Below are 21,591 nucleotides of genomic sequence, written 5' to 3' on the forward strand. Positions count from 1 at the left end.
GCTGGATCCCATTCTGTTGAATTAGTTTCTTGGGGTTACACATTTCTGCAGAAAAACTGGGAAAATATTTACATTTTCCCTATGGACTCAGAATCGGCACTAGGTTTGCTTGCCTCTCTTGGAGCAGCGCTTTCGGTTTTGGCACATGCCATTTTGCCTACCCAAGGCTTCACGAACATTTTAGAAAATGTGGGCAGTGGTATTGTTTTGGCACTACCAGGCGATTCACCTACTTTCGGGCCATTTGATTGACACGAAAAGGGTGGTTTCTTTTCCTCAGTTCTTTGGACGTGAATCTTCGAATTTGCACAGCGCTCTTTTCTCTTGTACTATTTATAGGTATATTGGGGAGATTTTTTTTATTCATATAGGAAAGAAATGTGTTTCTTCCCAGAGACTAGGGCGATGGGTCACAGTCTCAGGTTTGCATTCTTCTTTGGTCACCATGACCAAGAGTATGGGATTCTGTACAGGTTCTAGGATCCATGTTGCTGACTACACTGGGAACTTCGGCTGTCGCTTTTGTTCCGGTGGTTCCCGGTATCTCAGGGCTCCAATTATTTGGTAGGCTCCTCAAGCAATGTTCTGTATGATTTGCTGGCTCAGTAAGATTTCTCTTTTCAAAGGCATGCCTCGATCTTTGTTGGACCAACTCATGGACACCAAACATCCCGGGCTATCGGGTTGGGGGGCTCGGTGCCTTCCTTCCTCAGCTCCAGGAGTCTGGTCTTAAGAGGCGTCTCAGTACTTGTTCATTCTTCTACTCTGGAGCATGGTCAGGCTGGAGCTTTCTGGAGCTTCAGACCATTCTTCCGGAATGAAGCTGAAGGTCTTTTCAGTCAGTTTGTGGTTGAAGTTGTGGTTCTACTTCAATGGGTGGACCCTCATCTTCCTCTTCTGTTGGCAGATCATTTTATGGGTCAGGAACAGAGTTTGGATAGACTTTCTCTCCGAAATCTGAGCATGGCCCATTTACTGTATGTTACAGTTTACAGCGCTGTGTATGCTCTAGAAAGTGTAAATGTTGGTAATAGTGAAATCTTCTACATCCTGGATATTGATAATTTTGGCTCAGGCGTTCCAGCTCTTTTTATGGAAGTGAGATCTCCTGGAACTAGACCTCATGGCCTCGTCTCGAAATTCTAAGCTTCCTAGCTTCTTTGGCGGGCACAAGGAGTAGGAGTCAGAGGGGGTAGCAGCGTGGCTTCTTTCTCGCTTCTGGTTTTTCTTTTTTCAGTGTTTTCCCCTGGCTGATGATGGCTTGGATTTGCCATCTCAAGCTCGCTTTCAGGGCATTTGTAGAATCTCTGGATTGGCTGTGCCATCCTTGCTATGCGGATCTGATGAGTCTTTCGACAACTGGACTGTTGAGTTTTGTGGTATCTCCGGATTTGCTCACCTAGGGTCCGATCAACATGGATATTCGTACTACTTTGGTATTACGACCTAGCTTTTGAAAAGTCATGGCTGACGTGTAAGGGTTATGCGAAGCAGGTTGTTTCTTATCTTATCCAAGCGATACAAACGTCTTCACCTGTGGCTTCTGCTTCCTTTTGGAGGTTTTTCCTTTCTTGGGTACTTCTCAACATTTGCATCCTTCCAGAGTTCTTTTTTGGCACAAGTGTATTGCCAAGGGCTTAGCGTTCAATTCCCTTCAGCTTCAAGTGCCATTCTTAGCTTGTTACAAGGGCTAGGTATATTGCTCTTCGCTTACTTCTCAGCTTCATGTAGTTCAGTTCCTAAACGGAGTACGGTATATTCGTACACCTCTTAGAAAGCCCTGTCCGGAGTACAGTATTAAGGTACTTCTTCGCAGTTTACCGAAGGCTTCATTTCATCCTTGTCTTTTGAGACTCTAAAGGGCTGTGCCGTTGAACACGGGGTTTCTTGTGGCTATGGCTTCAGCTCGGCGAATCTGGGGTGTCAGTTCGGACGGTGCCACAATTTCTTTCTAAGGATGTGTCATCCTTTCTTTTATGACATTCTCACTTTTCCTTCCTCCTTCCTGGGAGGAGAAATGGGGAGACGTGCTTTTATTCACTGCATTTTTTTTGAACGTGCGTAGTGTTCTCCACGATCTAGTTTTCTAACGATTTTTAGTTGTTTAGATCACCTCTTTGTATTCTTCAAGGGACGCCTCAAACGTATGGCGGCGTCCAAAGCCTCCATCTCTCGATGGGTCCAGGAGGACATTATTTACGCTTGCTTGATGGCAGGGAAGCAGTTGGCGAAAGAACTTCATGACCATTCCGCCAGAGCGATGGCTACTCGGTCCAGAGATTTTTTCCTTGGAGGAGTTTTGTCTCGCAGCTACTTGGTCTTCCGAGAGTGCTCTATCTCAGCATTACCGGTTGGATGTGGGAGTGCATGCGGTGGATGCATTTAGTGCTTCGGTTGTTGCGGAGGTGGCGTTTGCTTCCCACCCAGATTGAGGATTGCTTTGCTACATCCCATTGGTCTCTGGATTCATCTGCTGCTGTTGCTAAGGAAGGAAAATTATGTTCTTAACTTTTCTTTCCTTTAGACGCAGCAGATGAATCCAGAGCCCCACCCTTTCTGGATATTGTCTGTCGGTTTTTTCTTTTGCAACTTTCGAAGTTTGTTATTATTGATGGTTGTATTCTGTATTATTGCCTTTTGAGATTTATTATGGGAAAGAAGTTTTTTTACATGCTATGCCTATTGATGGTTACGGATGCTTGGGCAAGGAGCTATACTGAAGATACAGGAGGAGTGCCAGCCAATAGGACCACCTGTTAATCAGTTTCTCTATCTCCGCCTGCTGGTAGATGTGTGCTATCCCATTGGTCTCTGGATTCATCTGCTGCGTCTAAAGGAAAGAAAATTAACAGGTAAGAACATAATTTTTCTTTATTTTAAAATGGCATTTGAGATTAATTTCTTTATAACTCTATTTTACTTTGGTTAAGATAAGGTTTTCACTTTTTCCCTTTCCCTTTTGTTGTTTTCCTTCTGTTTTTACCTATAATATTTTGTAAATCTTCTCTTTTCCCTTTTACCCATTTGTGTTTGTGTGTTTTGAGGTTTTACCTTGTTATTGATTTTTGAAATGCCAACTTGCTTTTATCCCAGGACAAGCAGGCAGGTATTCTCACTAATGGGTGACGTGATCCAACGGAGCCCCGATGCGGACGCTTCTTTGAAGAAAAACTCGAAGTTTTGAGTCGCCCGCACCGCGCATGCGCGTGTGCCTTCCCGCCCAGACCAGGGCGCGTCTCCTCAGTTCTTACTTTTCCGCGGAGCCGAGAAGTCAGTCTTCGACTCTCTGCGTGAAGTTTTCTTGACTTGTGCCTTCTAAGTCTGCGGTTTTGGTTTTATTTGATCTTAATCACTGATTTTCGACGTGTTTTATTGTTTAAAAAAAAAAAAAATTTAATCGTTCCGTTCGAATGGGCAGGCCATGTGGCCGCAGCCCCGCGGCTTCGATCTTGCGGCGGAGCTTTTACGGCCTATGTCCCGGCCTATCACCGGTTTTAAAAAGTGTGACAAGTGCCAGCGCGCGATTTCGTTAACGGACCCTCATCGACGCTGTATTTGGTGTCTCGAGCCTGAACATCTCCCGAAATCGTGCTGGCCTTGCTCTACACTCACCGCACGTGCTTTCAAGCACCATTGCGTTTTGTGGGAATCGCTGTTCATGGAGTCCTCGACGGAGCCGTCGACCACGAAGGGACCTTCGCCCTCGACATCATCCGCAACTCCACAGCCTACCACCTCTGCGGCGCCGAGTCTCATCAAGCCCGCCTCGTTCTTCCCTGCTCAGACTCCGGTGCCTGCTGTGATGCCTTCCTCAACCTCCTCAGGTCAGGTAGCTCAGCAGCCCATTCCCCCAATAGTGTTAAAAGTGCCCAAGGCCTCGAAGTCCAAGCACTCACACACTGCCCCAAGGGAGTGCGAGGCCCGCGCAGGTGGTCCCATTCAGATGCGGATCCATCCTTGCCGGCCTCGTTCCAGACCATGCTACAGAAGCAATTCTTCGAGCTCTTTACCACGATGGGGCCTCAGCTTCTTTCCCAAATCCAGCCTGGGCACGTGGAGGCCTCACACGAGGTCGAGCCCCCTCCAGTGCCTCAGCGGGGAACACACTCTCAACAGGGAGCAGAGTCTCTTCGAGTGTCTGGTCTGGCAACTATGCATGCATCGCAAGGAGCAGAGTCTTTGCCCATGCCTCCATTGGAACCGATGCACTCGATGCAAGGAGCAGAGTCTTTGCGAGTGCCGCCGTTGGTACCAGTTCACTCGATGCAAGGAGCAGAGTCTTTGCGAGTGCCGCCGTTGGAACCAGTTCACTCGATGCAAGGAGCAGAGTCTTTGCGAGTGCCGCCGTTGGAACCAGTTCACTCGATGCAAGGAGCAGAGTCTTTGCGAGTGCCTCCATTGGAACCGATCACCCCGACGGGGTTCGAGCCTCTACGGCAACCACCCCTGCTTCGATCGACTGCTTCCAGCCCCATCCACTACCTGGGGGCTCAACGAAGACCTACTCGCCTCGCCCATCGAGGCCGACCTCTCGACACAGTCCACATCACCGATCAAAGCACTCCTTGAGACACTCGTCCAGACAGGCCTCGCCTCATCGGAAGCAAGCATACCTGGAGTATTCGCCACCGACTACTACTCCTCCACCGATGCCAGAGCTCGAGGACACGATGGGATCTCTCTCACCTTCTCGATCCCTGTCCCCTATGGATCCGGAGGCTTTGACCTCATCGAGCCCGTCCCGAGGCCCTGCAACAGCCGACCAATTGTCCTTCTCCTCGTTCCTGCGACAGATGGCTGATGACATGGACATCCCCCTGGATACGGGGGTCCAAATTCTCGAAAGAATACCTTGAGACTATGCGCTTCCCTCAATCACCTGCGGAGTCCCTCAAGCTTCCCTTACATAAGCTGCTGGACCAGACTTTCGCACGGTGCCTCGAGACACCTTATTCGATCCCTGTAGTGCCGAGTAAATTGGACACCAGATACCGCACTGTCTCGCAGCTCTCCCACCAATCCCTTTTGGTGGAGTCCTCACTGAAGCGGTCCCATCCTTCCCAGGTCTACGCCTCCGTCCCACCTGGTAGAGAGGGAAAGACCATGGACCGATTCGGCAGGAGAGTGTACCAGAACTTCATGATGGCCTCGAGAGTTCTGAATTACAACTTCCACTTCACAACATATTTGGAGTTTCTTTTGTCCGTACTCCAGAAGTTTACGCCCTACGTGGATCCTAGGGCCCAGTTCGAGTACCAGGAGGCGCTGGCCTCGTTATCCCAACTCCGAGTACAGCTCATGCAATCCTCCTACGATGCTTTCAAGCTTGCGGCTCGGGCCGTAGCATGTTCGGTGGCTATGCGCCGGCTGGCGTGGCTGCGGACCATCGACATGGACCCCAACCTCCAGGACAGGCTTGCCAATGTTCCATGTGCCGGCTCCGACCTCTTTGAGTCCATCGAGGTGGTGACCAAGAAGCTCTCGGACCATGAGAAATTCTTCCTGTCCATCCTGCGTCCGAAGCCCAGGCCTGCTCCTCCTCGTCAATCACGCCCACCGTTGATCTACCAGCAGCGTTACCCCCCGAAACAGGCTCCCCCCCATCAGACAGCCTGTGAAGAGGCAGCACCCGCAGAAACATCAGCAAAAGCCTCAACCATCTGCTGTCCCTAAGGCTTCTCAGCCCTTTTGACTGTCTCAAAGAGGACATAACCTCTGACGTTCTGCCATTTTCAGTGATTCCACCTATCGGAGGTCATTTTTTCCATCGATGGACGACTATCATCACTGACCTCTGGGTCCTCTCCATTGTCAAGGAGGGATACTCCCTTCAATTCCACCAGGTTCCTCCGGAACATCCTCCAAGAGAGTATCCTTCCAACTTGACACAGACCGCCCTTCTCCTTCAGGAAGCCCAGGCCTCGGGACCAACAGAACAAGGGGTTTTACTCCCGGTACTTCCTTGTTCCGAAGAAGACAGGCGATCTGCGACCCATCTTGGACCTCAGGGTGCTCAACAAATTTCTGATCAAAGAAAAGTTTTGCATGTTGACCCTGGCATCCCTGTACCCCCTCATCGAGCAGAACGATTGGTTATGCTCCGACCCATCTTGGACCTCAGGGTGCTCAACAAATTTCTGATCAAAGAAAAGTTTTGCATGTTGACCTTGGCATCCCTGTACTCCCTCATCGAGCAGAACGATTGGTTATGCTCTCTGGATCTGAAGGAGGCCTACACTCACATCCCCATTCATCCGGCCTCCCGCCAATTTCTCAGATTCTGGGTGGGAAATCTTCATCTGCAATACCGAGTGCTTCCCTTCGGCCTGGCCTCTTCCCCCAGAGTCTTCACCAAGTGCCTGGTAGTGGTGGCCGCTGCACTCGGGTGTTTCCTTACTTGGACGACTGGCTCATCAAGGATTCCACGTCTCAAGGAGTCGCCCTCGCGACTCAGAAAACAATTTGGTTACTACAATATCTGGGATTCGAGATAAACTTCCCAAAATCCCATCCACAGCCTTCCCAGACTCTCCCCTTCATCGGGGCGATTCTGGATACCACCAAGCTCCGAGCATTCCTCCCTCCCCCACGCATGTAGGCTCTGCTTCATCTCTGCCAGTCAGTATCCTCTCGCCTGTCCATCCCGGTGAGATAGATCAGTGATTCCCAACCCTGTCCTGGAGGAACACCAGGCCAATCGGGTTTTCAGGCTAGCCCTAATGAATATGCATGAGAGAGATTTGCATATGATGGAAGTGATAGGCATGCAAATTTGCTTCATGCATATTCATTAGGGCTAGCCTGAAAACCCAATTGGCCTGGTGTTCCTCCAGAACAGGGTTGGGAACCACTGAGATAGATGATGGTCCTGCTAGGCCACATGGTCTCTACAGTACATGTGATTCCGTTTGCCAGACTTCACCTCAGGACTCCTCAGTGGACCTTGGCGTCTCAGTGGTCCCAGACGTCCGACCCTCTGACTCAACACATCCAGCTCACTCCTGCTCTGCAACAGTCTCTTCGCTGGTGGATGTTATCCTCAAATCTCTCCAGAGGTTTGTTGTTCCAAACCCCTCGCCATCATAAAGTCCTCACGACCGACTCGTCGACTTATGCCTGGGGGGCTCATCTGGCTTCACCATACAAACACTGCAAACAAACCAAGCAATCAGACAAAATATAACAACATATAACATATAACAGGCACTATCAAACCAAGCTGGAAAAAGCCACACAAAAGATCATACAATGATATATAAATGTAGCTGTGTTAAAAAGTTCATAAATCACTTAGCTTGAGAATTCAAAGTCTTCCTGGAACAATGTGCACAAGGAATAAAGCAAGCAAGCTGATTGTGGGCCATCCAGAAAGGAAAAAGTCAAAAGACCAACATCCCAAACAGATTAGAGTTCAAATCCAACCTTCAAAGTGCAGGTGCAAGTGTTTTTTATATGTTATTCCATGAAAAATTTTGTGATACTTTTGCAAATTTTAAATTAATTAATATGTACAATATTTCTAACTTTGTAATTTGAGTACATTGCTCTGATATTATAGTATTTTTCTGTGGTATATACCCTTTAGGGATTTTTTTTCTTAACTTTATTTGATATACCACAATTATTAACTGTAAGGGCCTGTCCCATGCTCCATATGAGCCTTTGACGGAGGCTTCCCTGCTAGACCTTACAGTTAAGACAGTGATTTTGGTTGCCATAGTCTCAGTGAGAAGAATCTCAGACTTACAGAAGAATCTCAGAAAAACAAAATCACTTGGGGTTTTTCAATGTAAATTTTTATTAGTTTTCCAGTGGTGTACCCTAACAGAATACAGACATATCAGAATTACAGGCTCTCTTGTAGGGAATCCTTTTTCCATTTCATGGAGTTGGGTGTTTCTCTGTGCATAGTTCCTTCCTTTCTTTTGAAGGTAGTTTCTGCCTTCCATGTCAGTTAGGAGATACATTTGCCCACCTTTTATCCTATGGGTTCGGCGAAACATGACAGAGTTATGCAGAAGCTGGATGTGCACAGAGCCCTGCTTATCTATCTGGAGAAGACTAATGATTTCAGACTTTCAGATCATCTTTTTGTACTGACCAGCCATTCAAGATGTGGTAAGCCAGACTACAAGGCTTCCATTGCCAGATGGATTCATATGGCGATTTCTTCCTAAATTGCCTGCGGGAGACAGCTTCGAATCTTTATCACAGCATATTCGATAAGTAGTATAATGGCTTCCTGTGTGGAGTCCCAGGCTGTCTCGCCTGATGAAATCTGTAGAGCAGCTATTTAGGCTGCTCTTCACATTTTTATGAACTTCTACAGAATGGATATGGTGGCTCGAGCAGATGCCACTTTGGGGCCCTTGGTTCTGAGGGCAGGCTCATCTGTCCTTCCCTAGATGTCTGGCTCTGTTTTGGTGCATCAGCTAAAGTACGGACTCCTATGCACATGTAACAGAGTAAAATATTAGGTTCTTACCGTGATAATCTTGTTATACACAGGAGTCCATACAGCCCATCCTACGTGGACTTTGATTTGCCTGATTTCTGCCTCAAGACATTACCAGTGTCTGTCTTGGGACCTCTTCTTCTATATAAGATTCAGCTGAACCCTCCCCCCTTTCCCTTTGGGGGGGTTACTAGTCTGAGACAGCCCGAAGACACTCTTATTCTCATTACATCCCCAGATTATGGAACATCATCCCCCCATCCATTAGATCACTAGACAGTCTTTGGAACTTCAGGAAGGCCATGAAAACCTTTCTCTTTACAAATCTAGCTCCTTAACAACCCATGTCTACACCCCTGATGGATGGATCTCAAAGGCACTGCCTAATACACCAAATGGTACCTCACTAAAACTCGCAGGCCACCACAAATATAACTTGAATTACTACCACATTCTCTGACAACAAAGATGCACCCACCTGCTAAGAAAAGCTATGTTACCTCCATGTTATATCAACACTGTAAACGCTGCAATTTAATCCACCTTATATAACCCCTCCCTTCCCCCCATTTATATATACACTGTAAATGCTGCAATTTACCCCACCCTATGTCTACTAAGTCTGCATTTTTAAGTCTGTATGTTATGTCTTCACTGTAAATGCTGTAATCTAAAACCCCTTTGTCTTTACTGTAAATGCTATAAAGTCTGTATTTCTCACTAAAGTTTGTCCTACCCATACTATGAATGTACTCTTGTAACCTGTTCTGGGCTCCTTTTGGAGGACGGGCTAACTAACTAACTAAATAAATAAATAAATAGTTGCATTTAGCAGGTTGGCTCTTAGCTACTCTTATGCATGATTTATTGTTCACTGTTTGTTTGCATGTTAAGTGTATTTTAATTATTATTCTATTTCCTACATTTCAGAGCAGAATGTTTGCTGCTGGGGAAGTTCCCCGTGCCTCTCCTCCTTTCTTATGTTTCAGTGGAGTTTGTTTGCTTTGGTACCAACTGAATAGGGAGGAGTTCAAAATCTTAAAGTTACACCCTTCTGCAGATTCACGGTTAGTGAGAATCGGCAGCTAAAGTACAGACTCTTGTGTATATTAATAGAAACAAGACTATTGAGGTAAGAACTTAAATCTTTTGTTCAGAATTCTAAGCTTTGCCACAACATGTCTGTGGGTTTTATGACTAACATGGTGTTTTTAGATAATCCAATTTCCATTCACACCAATTTTTTTTTTTTTTTTTTTTTTTACTGAACCGGTCATCTACTATTGCTTCTGGTACCACCAGATTGCCATATGCTTCCTTGTATACACCTTTCTCTGATATGCAGCTGCCAAGCACACCTCTATAGTCAGTAGAACACTGTATATTTATATGTTTTATGTCTCTGGAACATCTGTGCGGGCACAATAGTTTGGTATTTTGTTGTTTGTTTTCTTTGATCTATTATTGGAGAATTTAATTGACAGTGTATAAATAAGAAGTGTACTATGTATTTAACAGCTCAAGGTTTTGTTTTTTGAGGCATGCATTCTTACTACTTATGCATTGCATCAGATAAGTAATGATATTACTGTGCTAAATTTAACAGCACTGATAAGTACTTAAGTAAAGTACTAAGTAGAAATTAGCAGTAAATACAAGTAGTAACCTTTTCTGCTGCCGTTTTAGAGAAGCAATAGCACTTGGAAGTACGGATTTCACAGAAAATGATATAGAAAAAATTGTAGAAGAACTGGGCAAGGAATATAAAGGGAATGCCTATCATTTAATGCACAAGAATTGCAACCACTTCTCTTCAGCTTTATCAGAGGTAAACTGTTTAATCTTAACCTACAAATTTCTTTTGTTGTTTTAATTCTGGCTTTACTTTTTCCTGTGATGGTGTATTGTAATTTCACTGAAGACGCCAGTGCCATAAACATGTGTTATGATCATCAGGCTAGGCATAGGATTTTGGTATCTATAGACACATCATTGTAATAAACCTTAAATGTACACCCTTACAGTGTGACATAATAGTACATTTTCTCTTTTCTCTTTTCTAATTTCTGCTTCATGTTCTGTTCCCCTCTTCCCTTGCCCCATATGATACCACATGTGTAAAGGATTGAAATAGTGAACTTTTCTGAGTAATAGATCAGGTTGCGCCAGTAAAGTGATTTAGAAATTAGACAAATTCCTTCACCCTTGGTATACCAAAGAATTAGGGTGTTAAAACTCTAAATACAGAAAATTAGAAAGTGATTGGTCATCCTCAGGATTGCTGGAAGATAAAAAACTATGTAGAGAAAGTATTAGGAAATATAGGTTTTTAGCATCTATAGAAGCATCATTGTAATAAACCTTAAAGTACACCCTGACAGTGTGATATAATGGTGCATTCTCCCTCTTCTGTCCCCCTCTTCCTTGCCCCTTCTCCTTCGTGTACTTTCCTCTTAGCTTCCCTTCTCAGCTATTATCATACTTCAAATTGGGTTCTATTGGTTCCACTTCAGGTGGAAGATCTGGGCTCTCCACTTTCTGTGTCCTTAATCTGTGCTGGGTGGGATGTTTTGGCAGAAACTGAAGACCCTCACCAGCTGCTTCTTATAAACCTGCTGACACACTCTCATTGTTATGGGTCTCTTGCAAGGCCGGCTCGTGGAACTATGGCATCCTGAGCCACTTTTACATTGGCTCCCTCCTTTCTTGCAATCTGGTATCTCTTTCCCCCTCCACTTAAAAAGTGGGGGAGATACCAGATCACAAGTCTTCTCTCTTGTTGGACCAGGTGAGGCACTGGCTCAGGGCACCGATGATAGAATGCCAAAATCCCAGTCTTAACATCTACCCCTCTAAAAGTTTGAAGATAGACAGGACTGGGATTTGGCACCCTAGACCAGGGCCTCACCTGGTCCATAGATTGAGTCGGCCTTGGTCCCTTGTGCCTTGGTGGTTGTGACATTGATTTTTTTTTTTCCTCCTGCTGATTTTCAGATGGTGTGGTTTGGCCTCCCCACTATCCTACATCTCCTTGCTCATTCCTTACTATTGTTTTTTTCAGCCTTTACGCATTTTATTTGCACAAATGGATGCTAAGGAATTTAGGTAAACTGGCCTTCAAAGTAAGTGCTTTCTGGTTTTAGATATGCTTAAAAATGTTCCTTGGTGGGGCAAATATTTTCCTTAAAAATTGAGAGGGGGGATGGGAGGTCTTCTCTTGAACATTGCAAGCCCTAAAGCATCCTGTTTTCTCACCTTTCCTGCATTCCCCCCTCTCCTTGGCCAGCAGCATTCATCTACCCTCTTATCCCATACCCTTCCAGCACCTCTCTTCAGTGTCTCTATCCTCCCCCTGTTTTTTTGGGTTTTTTCCCCCCAGCCATTGGTGTAGTAAGTAGTGACAGAATGTCCTGGGTGCCATCTTTCTGAGAGGCACTAGTGCCTCTCCTCTCCATCCCTCCCCCTGCATACCTCTTTAACTGTTTGCCGGCGCAAACAGCATCTTCCATTTGCTGCTTGTGCTGGCTTCGGCTTCTTTCTGATGCCATTTCCTGGTTGCGGGACCAGGATGTGATGTCAAAAGGAGGCCGGCGCAAGTAGTAAATGGAAGATACTACTCATGTCGGAGAACATTCAAGAGGTACGTGGGGGCGGGAAGACTTGGGGGGGGCATGGCGATGCCACTACACCACTGTCTTTTGTCTTCTCTATTCAGCCAGTCCTGTTTCTACGAAGGCAGGACCTAGCAGAAAGGAAGGCCCAAAGCCAACAAGAGCAGCAAGTTGTGAACATTGCCTTGCCAACTGGGGAGGGGAGCGGAGGGAGAGAGAATTGCTGCACCTGACTGGGGGCAGAGAGGGAGAAGAAATATTAGGGGAGGGAGGGAGGGAGGGAAAGAAAAGAGAGAAAAAAGATATCAGACCATGGATTGGGGAGAGAGGGAGAGATGCCAGGGCATGAAGGGAAGGAGACAGAAATGCCAGACTGAGGAGTAAGGAGGGAGGGAAAGAAAAGAGGAGATGCAATAGCATGTAGGGGGATGAAGAGATGGAAGGGAAGAAAAGGAGAGAGATGAAGAGATGGAAGGAAAGGAGAGAGATGCCAGGGCATTGGGGGAGAAACAGGAAGGAAACGTGCCTGACCAAGAGAAATGGAAGGAGAAGAGAGAGATGCCAAGGCATGGGGGGAGAGAAATGATGAGTACAAGGGATGAAAGAAAGGAAAGATGCTGGCACGGGAAGGGGAGGGGTGAGAAGAAGGAAAGATGCTAGCACGGGGAAGAGGGGAGGGAGCCATGTATGGTGAGGGGAGAGGGTGAAATGTTGTATATGATGGAGGATAGGAAGAGAAAGATGGTGCCAGGAGGATAGAGAGATTTGACCCAGGGCACAAGGTGGGGGTGGGGGGGGTGGGGTAGAGTAGAAAAGAATAAGAAATGTTGGATATGGCAGAGGAAGGGAAAAATGCTGCATGGGGAGAGGGATGCAAGGAAGGGGGGAAAAGGTTTTGGCATGGGGGTGAATGAGAGAGAGACATACACACAAAGGAAGTAAAGGGAGAGAAGGAGGGAAATGTTGGATCCAGGAACAGAATGGAGTGATAGAGAGATGCCTGGCAATGGGAGTGAGGGAAGAGAGTGGGAGAAACGCTGGACCAATGGAGAGTATCCAGGAAAGAAGAGGGAGGGAGATATCAGGCTATAAGGGTATGGAAGGAAGGAAAAGGGAGTAGATTCTGGGCTATAAGGGTAGAGAAAGGAAGATGCTGAGAATGATAGAACTCTGAGGGGGAGGAGAGGGTGGCAAGGAAATGGATAAGAGGACAGATATAACAGAGGGTAGAAATATGGTAATGGGGGGGGTACATTGAAGATGAAAGAATGGAGGGCTGTGGAAGGAATGAGATGGAAATCTGATAGGTAGCTGAAAGGTGAAAAAGAGGAGAAGGGTAAGAAAGAGGCAGAAAAGAGTTAAAAAGGAATGATCAATATGTCAGAGGCAGGTGTAGTAAGGGAATAGACAGGATAGTGTAGAAAAAGACAAAAGGATAGCAGCCGCTTGAAGGAGAATTAGCAGATGACAGGAAAGTAAAAAAAAAGAAACTGGAGCCAATATGAAGGAAAACTTAAACATCTAGACATCAAAGGTAGAAGAAAAATTTTATTTTAAATGTTTTAAATGAAATATGGATAATTTTAGCAAAAATATTGTTTAGATTTTTACAAATTTGCAGAATTTTGATATTTTGTGCGCAGAATTTTGAATTTTTTGTGCAGATTTCTGCCAAGAGTAAATAATGATCCTTCTGCTCTTAAACTGAATTTTCTGAGAAAAAATACTGTTGGCATTAGAAGCTAGTTTGTATGTATAGTTAAAGATGACTCAGAATTTATAATTGAGACAGTTACTCAAAACAATTGCCAGGAAATTCCTGTGAATCAGATATGGGAGGAATTTATTCCGGCTTGCTACACTTTTGTGAATAAACTAGTTAAAAAAGTTTGCTTTAACAGTTTATGAAAGCATGACTATTTACTAAATATGTAAGTAAATCTTACTGATTTCTGTTTTAATAATTTTTACTTGCTATTTAATATAAATATTAGGATGTAATTATTCACTTTTATTGTAAACCACATTGAGCTGGTTGAGGTATTCTTATTACTAATTATTTTTAGAGCGCTACCAGATGTACGTAGTGCTGTACAGAGTCACAAAGGAGACAGTCGCTGCTTGAAAGAGTTTCAAGTTTTATTAAAATTTAGATGTATCACAATATCATAAATTCAAAGCGATTTACAATTAAAAACAGGGTCTTAATTATTAACTACAACAAACACACAAACATTACAAACTGATATGTAGGGGAAGCTTACAATCTAAACAGGGGGATAGTTAATCTGCTGGTAGGGTAGTATATAAGACTGAATTATTGCAGGTCTTATCTGCTGACATTTACTATGTTACTATGTAACTTCTACTAGTTTCTCCTTCCCATCAGCCACTCTCATCTGTCCCCCAGTCCCTCCAAGCTAGGTCTCTGACCGTTCCCAGAATTTTACTACAGGCACTTCCTTTGGGACAGCTGATCTGTTTTCTTACAGTATCACATGGCTCTTAGGCCTATATTCTCTAAATGGCGCCTTATCGGCGCCTAAGTTAAGTCCAAAATGCTATTTTAAAACAGTACTTAAAATAAATTTCAAGGCGCCTACTGGCACCTAAATTAAAACAGTGCCGGAATTATGCCTGCGGAGGTGCCTTCCAGTACCTAATGCCACTGTAGATTTGGCTAATGCCAGAAGTGGTGTTAGGAACCGGTAGGCACCTCTGGAGGTGTGACTGGAAACGTAGGCCTTGAAAACCCTGGCCTACATTTCCAGTGCCTACCTTTTGCCAGAGGCACGGTTCTCTAAACAGCACCGTCACATGATTGACACATGATCGGTGGCCGCCATTAACTGTACCATTTGGAGAATCTGTACCTTAGTGCTTGAGACATGGTGTCCAGACTTCCATTTGCAAGGTTTCACAAGAATAGCATGGGAATTCGTACACTGTGTAATTCAAACTTGCTGAGTGCCGCCCAGCCCTGAAAAGAAACGGAGCAGTTCTGGAAACTGTGCCAATAGCAAGCCTATAAACAAGGTGAAGAAAAGTATGTATTAAGAAAGAGTTAAGAGTCACACCTGGAGTTAGTGGGAACCATTGTAGTGAAAATAAAACTAAAGAATCTGCGCAGCACACAGACTTAAAAATACGAGTATCAGCACATGCATGTACCCAGAGAGGGTGGACAATTTTCAAATAGACCATTTACCCAGATAAATAGCTTTAGGAAATTGCTTTCATATACCGTGCAGGCCAAATCATTATGAGTTTTACAAGTTGTTTTTATTGAAAATGATCAGATATTTCATTGCAAAATACAGAAACATGTAAAATTTAACAATAAAATTTATCCCAGGACAAGCAGGCAGCATATTCTCACATGTGGGGTGACGTCATCTACGGAGCCCCAGCGCGGACAGCTTTTCAAGCAAACTTGATTGAAGTTTCAAGTTTGCTACACTGCACTACGCATGTGCATGCCTTCTTGCCCACTAGAGGGCACATCCCACCTCGTGGTCCTCAGTTCAGTTTTTTCCGCGGAGCCAGAAGCCCTGTGGAATTTGAGCTCTGCTAAAATTTGCCTTCTGTCGCCGCGTCCGGTGTATTTTAATCGGTCGTGGTACTTGATTTATCTTTTCTTTTGTTTTGTACTACTTTTAATTTAAAAAAAAAAAAAAAAAAAAGATTTTTCTCTCCGTTCAGCTCCGGGGGCTCCCGTGAGCCGCGACCCGGCCTCCTTTTTCGGTCGGTTCGGTTTTCATGTCCCGTCCCTTGACGGGTTTCAAGAAGTACACCCGGTGTGAGCGTTTACTGTCCATCACTGACCCACACCGGTGGTGCTTGCTCTGCCTTGGACCCGAGCATCCGACGGACTCCTGCGATCGGTTCTCCACCTTTCAGGCCAGAGCGCTCCGTCGACGCTGTGCCAGGATGGCGGAGCTCTTCGCGGTCGACTCCGCGCCGGGGAAGGCCTCGACGTCGGCCTCGGCTTCGGCCCCGGCCTTGACCTCGGCCTCGGGATCCTCGGCTTTGCCGCGTCCCTCGACATCGAAGCCTACGCCTCCGACGAAACCTGCCTCGGGTAAGTCCTCTCTTCCATCCCCGACTCCAGGGTCGACAAAGAAGCCATCTTCGGGCTCCTCGACGGCGGGTGGGTCGTCCTCGGCCCCGCCAAGAACTACGGCCACTAATGCCCCGAGGGAATACTCAAGACCGAGGTCGCCCTCCAGGAAGCATCCCCCGGCCTCGGACCTGCCTGGTGGGGATCCCGGCGTTCCAAGATTTGCTCCGAGCATTGATTGCCACGGAGCTGTCTGGAGCCCTCGAGCACTTGCAGCAGGCTTCGGCCTCGACTGCTTCGGCCTCGAGGACCCTGGCCTCGGCGGCCTCGGTCTCGACTCCCTCAGCCTCGGGTACCGGGGCGGCACCGACCTCGGCCCCGACCTTACCCTCGACCTCGGCCTCGGGGGCCCCGCCGGAGGGTAGCGTCAGGCCCCGTGACAAGGTGCGCAGGGTGAGGCGGATCTCCTCCTCCTCTTCCTCGAGGTCCTCCCGGGGCTCCTCGCCCTCAGGCCGGCCTCAGGCGAGGCGTCGGCCGAGGAAGCCTAAGCGTTCGCAAGGCTCCCCTCGACGACGTGGTCGCTCCTCACCGCTCGGGGGCGAGGCCTTGCGGGTCTCGGAGCTCCGCCTCGACAACCCGAGGCTTCGCCGTTCCCCAGCGAGAGGGGGTTCGCGTGACTCCTCGCCGAAGAGGAGGGGGCGTGCCTCGGTCCCTCGGACACCTGGGACCTCTCCCAGGGGTTCTTCGAAACGGAGACATTCCCCGACCCCCTCGAGGCCATTGGATTTGGCCTCTTGGGACTCAGGGTCCGGTAGGGAACCACGATATTCCCACGAGGCTTCCCCCTTCTGTTCGGCAGAGAGGTCGAGAACCCCCTCGCCGCCCGCCAGACCGTCCTCCTTCTCCAGCTTCGTGCAGGACATGGCTCGTGCTTTGGGTCTGGACCTCATGGCTGGATCTCAATACACCAAAGAGTTCCTCGAGGAGCAGGACCTTCCCACTCCCCCAAGGGAAACCCCTCGGCTGCCCTTGAATAAGGTCCTTCATCAGACCTTGCTCAAGAACCTGACTTCACCTCTTACAGTCATTGCGGTTCCGTCCAAGATGGAGTCCAAGTATAGAACGATACCACCCAAGAGATTTGAGAAGGCTCAACTCTCCCACCAGTCTTTACTTTGCTCAAAAAGACGCAACCCTCCCGAGTTTCTGCGGCGGTCCCGCCCGGCAGGGAGGATCGGACCCTTGACAAGTTTGGTCGCCGCCTCTATGCGAATTCTTTCATGGTAACCAGGGTTTTAAATTATGCCTTTACCTTCTCATCCTATCTGCGTGGCATGGTAAAGGATCTGCCACAGTATCGCGAAGCCTTGCCGGACTCCCGCAAGGAAGGGTTTGACAGGTTTATGTCCAACCTGTCTCAATTGCGCCTGTACCTTTTTCATGCTGTGTACGATGCGTTTGAGCTGGTATCGAGGGTGTCGGCTTTTGCGGTAGCTATGCGTCGATTGGCGTGGCTACGCACCCTCGATATGGACACAAACCTGCAGGAACGTCTTGCGGACTTACCTTGCGTGGGGTCCGAATTGTTTGATGAATCCCTGGAGGCGGCGACCAAAAGGTTGTCGGAACAGGAGCGCTCGTTGGCCTCCTTGGTCCGTCCGAAACCTCGGGCCACGCCGCAGAAACCCTTCCGGCCTCCCCCGAGGCGGTACCCTCAGAAGTCGACCCCAGCTTTTTCTAGGCCACCGCCTCGGCGCCCACCTTGACAGGGAAGAGGGGGACAAACCAAACCTCTGGCGCAAGGTCCGTCCAAGCCAGCGCCGTCCTTTTGACGGGCTAGGCGGATGGGGCCGGCCCCCCTCCGCGATCGCGCCGGACCCCCTTCCCATAGGGGGTCGACTCCGGTCCTTTTACGCGGCTTGGACCGAGATAACATCCGACGCTTGGGTGCTCCGGACCGTCTCCGAGGGCTATTCTCTCAACTTTTGTTCTGCGCCGCCGGAACAGTCACCGGGGGCTTGCCCATACAATCGGACCCAGCTCCCCGTCCTCATGGCCGAGGCCAGGGCCTTGTTGAGGCTTCGGGCGGTGGAACCTGTACCCCCCGATCAGCGGGGGCGGGAGTTTTACTCCCGTTACTTTTTGGTCCCAAAAAAGACCGGGGACTTGCGCCCCATTCTAGACCTCAGAAAGCTCAACAAGTTCCTGGTCCGGGAGAAGTTCCGGATGTTGTCACTTCCGATATTGTATCCTCTTTTGGAGGAAGGGGACTGGATGTGCTCCCTGGACCTGAAGGAAGCGTACACCCATGTTCCGGTGCATCCCACCTTCCGCAAATTCTTACGGTTCCCGGTGGGCGAGCTACACCTGCAGTACAGGGTCCTCCCCTTCGGCCTGGCTTCGTCCCCTCGAGTCTTCACGAAGTGTATGGTGGTAGTCGCTGCAGCCCTGAGGTCTCGGGGGCTTCAGGTCTTCCCTTACCTGGACGATTGGCTGATCAAGGCCCCGACCAGGGAGGGGGTTATCTCAGCGACCCTACAGTCTATCGCCTTCCTTCAGCGACTAGGGTTCGAAGTGAACTTTCCCAAGTCACAGTTGTGCCCGACCCAATCACTTCAGTTTATAGGCGCAGTGCTGGACACTGTTCGCCTACGTTCATTCCTCCCTCCTCCTCGTTTGGAGGCTTTGGTTCGGTTGGGCTGTCTGATTTCTCAGCTACCTGTAGTGTCGGCTCAGCGCATGATGATGCTTCTGGGCCACATGGCGTCTACGGTCCACGTCACTCCGTTCGCCAGACTGCACCTAAGAATTCCTCAGTGGACTCTGGCCTCTCAGTGGCGCCAGGAGTGCGATCCTGTCTCTTGTCGCATCACGGTGACTCCTTCTTTGAGACGTTCGCTCCGTTGGTGGACCGACTCTTCGAATCTTTCCGGGGGTTTGCTCTTTCTCGTCCCTCCACATCGCAAAGTTCTGACCACGGACTCCTCGGAGTACACGTGGGGGGCCCACCTCAACGGTCTGCGGACCCAGGGCCTGTGGTCGGCGGAGGACCGACGCTGTCACATCAATGTGTTGGAGCTTCGCGCCATCTTTCTGGCAGCTCGAGCATTCTGCCACCTGTTCCGCGATCAGGTAGTCCTCGTGCGAACGGACAACCAGGTGGCCATGTATTATGTGAACAAGCAAGGTGGGACGGGCTCTTGGTCCCTCTGCAGGGAAGCTCTGCGCCTGTGGGAATGGGCGATCTCCCAGAACATCTTCCTACAGGCGGTCTATATCCAGGGGGAACAGAACTGCTTGGCAGACAAACTCAGTCGGCTTCTCCAGCCGCACGAGTGGTCACTCAACTCCAGAGTCCTGCGCGAGGTCTTCGACCGCTGGGGGACTCCACAAGTGGATCTGTTTGCCTCCCCGGAGACTCGCAAACTACCCCTGTATTGTTCCCGGATGTACTCCCCGGACCGTCTAGAAGCGGACGCCTTTCTTCTCGACTGGGTAGGGAGGTTCCTTTATGCGTTTCCTCCTTTTCCCCTGATCTTGAGGACGTTGGTTCGTCTCAAATCATCCGGAGCCACTATGATTCTCATTGCGCCTCGGTGGCCGCGTCAACACTGGTTCTCCCTGCTTCTTCAACTCAGTGTCAGGGAGCCTCTGCTTCTTCCTGTGTTTCCTTCTCTGCTATCTCAGAGTCGGGGTTCGCTGTTGCATCCCAATCTTCAGTCGTTGCACCTGACCGCTTGGTTCCTCTCCCCTTGACTTCGGTCCCGGTTTCTCAGTCGGTGAGGGAAGTTTTGGAAGCCTCGCACAAGGTCTCGACCAGGCTTTGCTATTCCCAGAAATGGACCAGATTTTCCTCCTGGTGTTCCTCGCGTCATCTGGATCCGGATTCGGTCCCGGTGTCTTCGGTACTGGACTATTTGTTGCATTTGTCTAATTCCGGCCTGAAGACGACATCTGTTCGGGTACATCTTAGTGCCATTTCTGCTTTTCATTGGCACTTGGACGGACGTTCTCTTTCGCTTCATCCTCTAGTGACGCGTTTCATGAAGGGTCTAATCAATGTTTGTCCCCCTCTGAAACCTCCTCCTGTCGTTTGGGATTTGAATGTTGTCTTAGCTCAACTGATGAAACCTCCCTTTGAGCCTATCGACAAGTCTCTCCTGAAATTTCTTACTTGGAAGGTGATATTTCTGATTGCCCTCACATCTGCTCGCCGGATTAGTGAGCTGCAAGCTTTGGTTGCGGACCCGCCTTTTACTGTGTTTCATCATGACAAGGTGGTTCTCCGCACCCATCCTAAATTTTTACCTAAAGTTGTGTCTGATTTCCACCTCAATCAGTCCATTGTCCTTCCTGTGTTCTTTCCTAAGCCCCATTCCCATCCTGGCGAGACGGCGCTCCACACGCTTGACTGTAAGAGGGCGTTGGCTTTTTATCTCCAACGTACCAGGTCTCATCGGAAGGTTCCTCAATTGTTTTTGTCCTTTGATCCTAATCGTTTAGGACACCCTGTTTCCAAGCGCACCTTGTCCAACTGGTTGGCTGCTTGTATTTCTTTTTGCTACGCTCAGGCTGGTCTTACGCTCCCGGGTCGAGTCACGGGGCATAAGGTCCGGGCAATGGCAGCTTCAGTTGCTTTCCTCCGATCTACTCCTATGGAGGACATATGTAAAGCTGCCACTTGGTCTTCGGTTCATACGTTCACCTCCCACTATTGTCTGGACACTTTGTCCAGAAACGACGGCCGGTTTGGCCAGTCGGTGTTATGTAATCTGTTTTCCTAAATTGCCATCTTCCCACCTGCCCTTTTTTGGTTGGCTTGGAGGTCACCCACATGTGAGAATATGCTGCCTGCTTGTCCTGGGATAAAGCACAGTTACTTACCGTAACAGGTGTTATCCAGGGACAGCAGGCAGATATTCTCACAACCCGCCCGCCTCCCCGGGGATGGCTTCTTTGCTAGTTATGGAACTGAGGACCACGAGGTGGGATGCGCCCTCTAGTGGGCAAGAAGGCATGCACATGCGTGGTGCAGTGTAGCAAACTTGAAACTTCAATCAAGTTTGCTTGAAAAGCTGTCCGCGCTGGGGCTCCGTAGATGACATCACCCCACATGTGAGAATATCTGCCTGCTGTCCCTGGATAACACCTGTTACGGTAAGTAACTGTGCTGTTTAGTATGTTGAAAGAAACTCATAACAATTGTTATAATATTTCTCAAATTTTATGTAAAAATTGAGAAATATCAGTTGGTGTAATGTCATACTTTATCCATCCACTGAGTGCCTCTCTCACTGCCTTTATACAATCTGGCATGCCTTCTATCATATTCCTTGTACACTTTTTTATGATCTTGTTGTAGAACCATTCTTGTATCAGTCTCTACATTAGCTTCTGCTTGTTTAAGGGAAATCTTGCCTTACCAATCTACTGCATTTTTTTTGAAGGGATGAATGAATGTGGAT

The 21,591-nt window shown here is 48.1% G+C and overlaps 1 protein-coding gene across 2 annotated transcripts in view; it reads left to right on the plus strand.

Moving 5' to 3' along the window:
• Nucleotides 1–21,591, plus strand: part of DESI2 (desumoylating isopeptidase 2) — a 126,405-nt gene that overhangs the window by 77,668 nt on the left and 27,146 nt on the right. For both annotated transcript variants that reach the window (XM_033936493.1, XM_033936494.1), the window contains exon 4: nt 10,142–10,283. In XM_033936493.1, the coding sequence (XP_033792384.1) occupies nt 10,142–10,283 (142 nt within the window). The remainder of the gene's footprint in view (nt 1–10,141; nt 10,284–21,591) is intronic.

The sequence above is a fragment of the Geotrypetes seraphini genome, chromosome 3, assembly GCF_902459505.1.
Source record: "Geotrypetes seraphini chromosome 3, aGeoSer1.1, whole genome shotgun sequence".
Classification (NCBI taxonomy): domain Eukaryota; kingdom Metazoa; phylum Chordata; class Amphibia; order Gymnophiona; family Dermophiidae; genus Geotrypetes; species Geotrypetes seraphini.